The 2,611-nt window shown below is 40.1% G+C and overlaps 1 protein-coding gene across 1 annotated transcript in view; it reads right to left on the bottom strand.

Annotated features, from left to right (window-relative positions):
- Positions 1-1,078: 1,078 nt before the first annotated feature.
- SARC_00144 (hypothetical protein) overlaps positions 1,079-2,611 on the bottom strand; it is a 4,354-nt gene continuing 2,821 nt past the window's right edge. Inside the window, exons 5-6 of the mRNA XM_014306199.1 lie at positions 2,250-2,333; positions 1,079-1,274 (exon numbers count right to left, since the gene is read on the bottom strand). Coding sequence (XP_014161674.1) covers positions 1,140-1,274; positions 2,250-2,333 — 219 coding nt within the window. The 3' untranslated portion in view covers positions 1,079-1,139. The remainder of the gene's footprint in view (positions 1,275-2,249; positions 2,334-2,611) is intronic.

The following is a 2,611-nucleotide window of genomic DNA, read 5'->3' as shown; positions in this document are numbered from 1 at the left end:
TCTTTTTACCCTACTACTTGTATGTTTAACACGGCCATGTCTTATTATCCTACTATGTGTTGTGTGTTTAACAAGGGCATATCTTATTACTCTACTACTAATTGTACGCTTAACACTTATCATTTTTTATTTCCCTACTACTTGTTGTGTGTTTAAGTGGCCATATTCTCAATTATGTGACCAAAAGATAATAGTGTATACCGTTCTTGTCAGCAGATTTACACCTCTTTTGGGTCGAAAATCGGTGTTACTTTGTAGCAAATTCGTATGCTAACGGACAACAACATCATCCGAACGAGCTCACAAAACACACGACCAATTCATAGCTTCTGAATGAGACATGACAGGTATATAAAGAAACTACAAAAATAAATCCCTTAAACCCTTCCCATACGCTAACACGCCTGAACAATATGCGTACACAGCGACATAGCTTCTAAAGGAGACATGACAAATATATAAAGAAACTACAAAAATAAATTCCTTAAACCCTTCCCATACGCTAACACGCCTGAACAATATGCGTACACAGCGACATAGCTTCTAAAGGAGACATGACAAATATATAAAGAAACTACAAACGAACCCCCTTTAACCCCTTCCCATACACTAACATGTCCGAACAACATGCATACCCAGTGAAGGAACAAAGAATTCGAAGTCAACTCGGCTGTCCTACACAGATATGCGTATGTAGTGTATTTGGTCTCTAATTGAACAAGACGATTTATGATTGGTTTACTATAAGGTGCTTTATGGTTGGTTTACTATAAGATGCTTAATGGTTGGTTTACTATGAGATGCCTTATGGTTGGTTTACTATAAGATGCTTTATGGTTGGTTTACTATAAGATGCTTGATGGTTGGTTTACTATAAAATGCTTTATGGTTGGTTTACTATGAGATGCTGTAAGGTTGGTTTACTATATAAAGATGCTTTATGGTTGGTTTACTATAAAAGGATGCTTTATGATTGGTTTACTATAAGATGCTTTATGGTTGGTTTACGATAAGATGCTTCATGATTGATTTTTTAATGAGATGCTTTATGGTTGGTATACTATAATATGCTTTATGGCTGGTTTACTATAAGATGCTTTATGGTTGGTTTACCATGTATACTACATATACTATGCTCGCTACACCCAGATGGTGCTATTTGTAGACTCGTCAAATTCATCCTCTAGTGGTATATCAGTTATATCGTCCTTCGGATTCAACACCGAATCATCGAATCTCGCTGCTCCGTCCACTTGGAAAGCACTGTGTGCAGTCTGTTGGGTATAGAGAAAGAACATGAGTCATGGTGCCCCATTAGGTAATTGGCTGGAAGGTGTGTATCTGGATGCCTCAGTCAACATAAACGTTTTGGGCAGCATGCGTTACAAACTAATACACTAGACACCTAGTAGGCAATCTAGGCAATCGTTTCAGGCAGCATGTCAGGTCGGGTATCGAGAGATTGTCGTTAGAACGCTATGGAGGTGTGATAGGCGGTACACGCGTACTGCTGAAGCTGATTGGTATCGATTTCGGTTGTGTATGGACATGCAAGTTGTAAGCAACCGGTGCCCATACCTATCGCAAAAGAAAGTGACAGAGACTACAACATAACTCAGCTCTGGTCCAGACTATGGACATATTGTGAACAGGTACGAACACTAATAAAGTACTGTTAAGTGGTTTTGCATGCGGATTTGTGAGTTTCTGAATTCCCTCTACACTATGGCGTATGTACATCGTATGAGTGTGAGCGTGAATGAGCCGATGCTTATAGCATTGGTATAGGCGGCAACCGCGTGGTGTATTGTTCTGATTGGACATATGATAAAAGGACAAGAAACATGTAACAAGCTCACTATAAAAAAGGCCCACTTTAGACCTCAAACAAAGTGGCACTTTGGCTATGTGCGCTAGTACAGCCCATGCACGTATATACAGCATAGCCTGAACAGCCTACCAACACACACTTCACTTCATAATTGTACCAATGAATGTATACACCCTGCATACACACATATGCACTACACTCTGGTCATCCGGGCTTGATTCCCTGACAACGTATACAAACAAATACGCATACAAACACAGAGATGAGATCGACACGTGTGTGTGTGTGTGTGTGTGTGTGTAAATCTGCCTCTGTCTGTCTGTGTGCGTGTGTGTGTGTGTGTGTGTGTGTATGTATTTTTGTGTGTGTGTGTGTATGTGTGTATGCGTGTGTGTGCATTGTGCATGAAGACACTCACCTCCGGCCTCCTTGTCTTGGGTCGCTCTGACTGTGTCAGTTTCTTAAATAGTCCACTCAGAGTTTTGTCGTGCTTAACAGCATTCTGCAGAATAGGGCAAGCCGTCATTTAGCATGGTTCTTCGCAATCCACATATATACATATATAGTGTAATCAAGCCTGCCGCCTAATACTAATTTCCACATATATACATACGTATTTAAACCTGTCATCTGGTACAAATTTCAACATATGTACATACGTATTTAAACCTGCAATCTGGTACTAATTTTCACATGTATACATACGTATTTAAACCTGACACCTGTTACTAACTTCCACCTCTGTTGCGTACAGATGTTCTGTGTGCTTGGTCGCAATCG

This window comes from Sphaeroforma arctica (genome assembly GCF_001186125.1).
Source record: "Sphaeroforma arctica JP610 unplaced genomic scaffold supercont1.3, whole genome shotgun sequence".
Lineage (NCBI taxonomy): Eukaryota > Ichthyosporea > Ichthyophonida > Sphaeroforma > Sphaeroforma arctica.
This window is presented reverse-complemented; position numbering and strand designations above follow the sequence as displayed.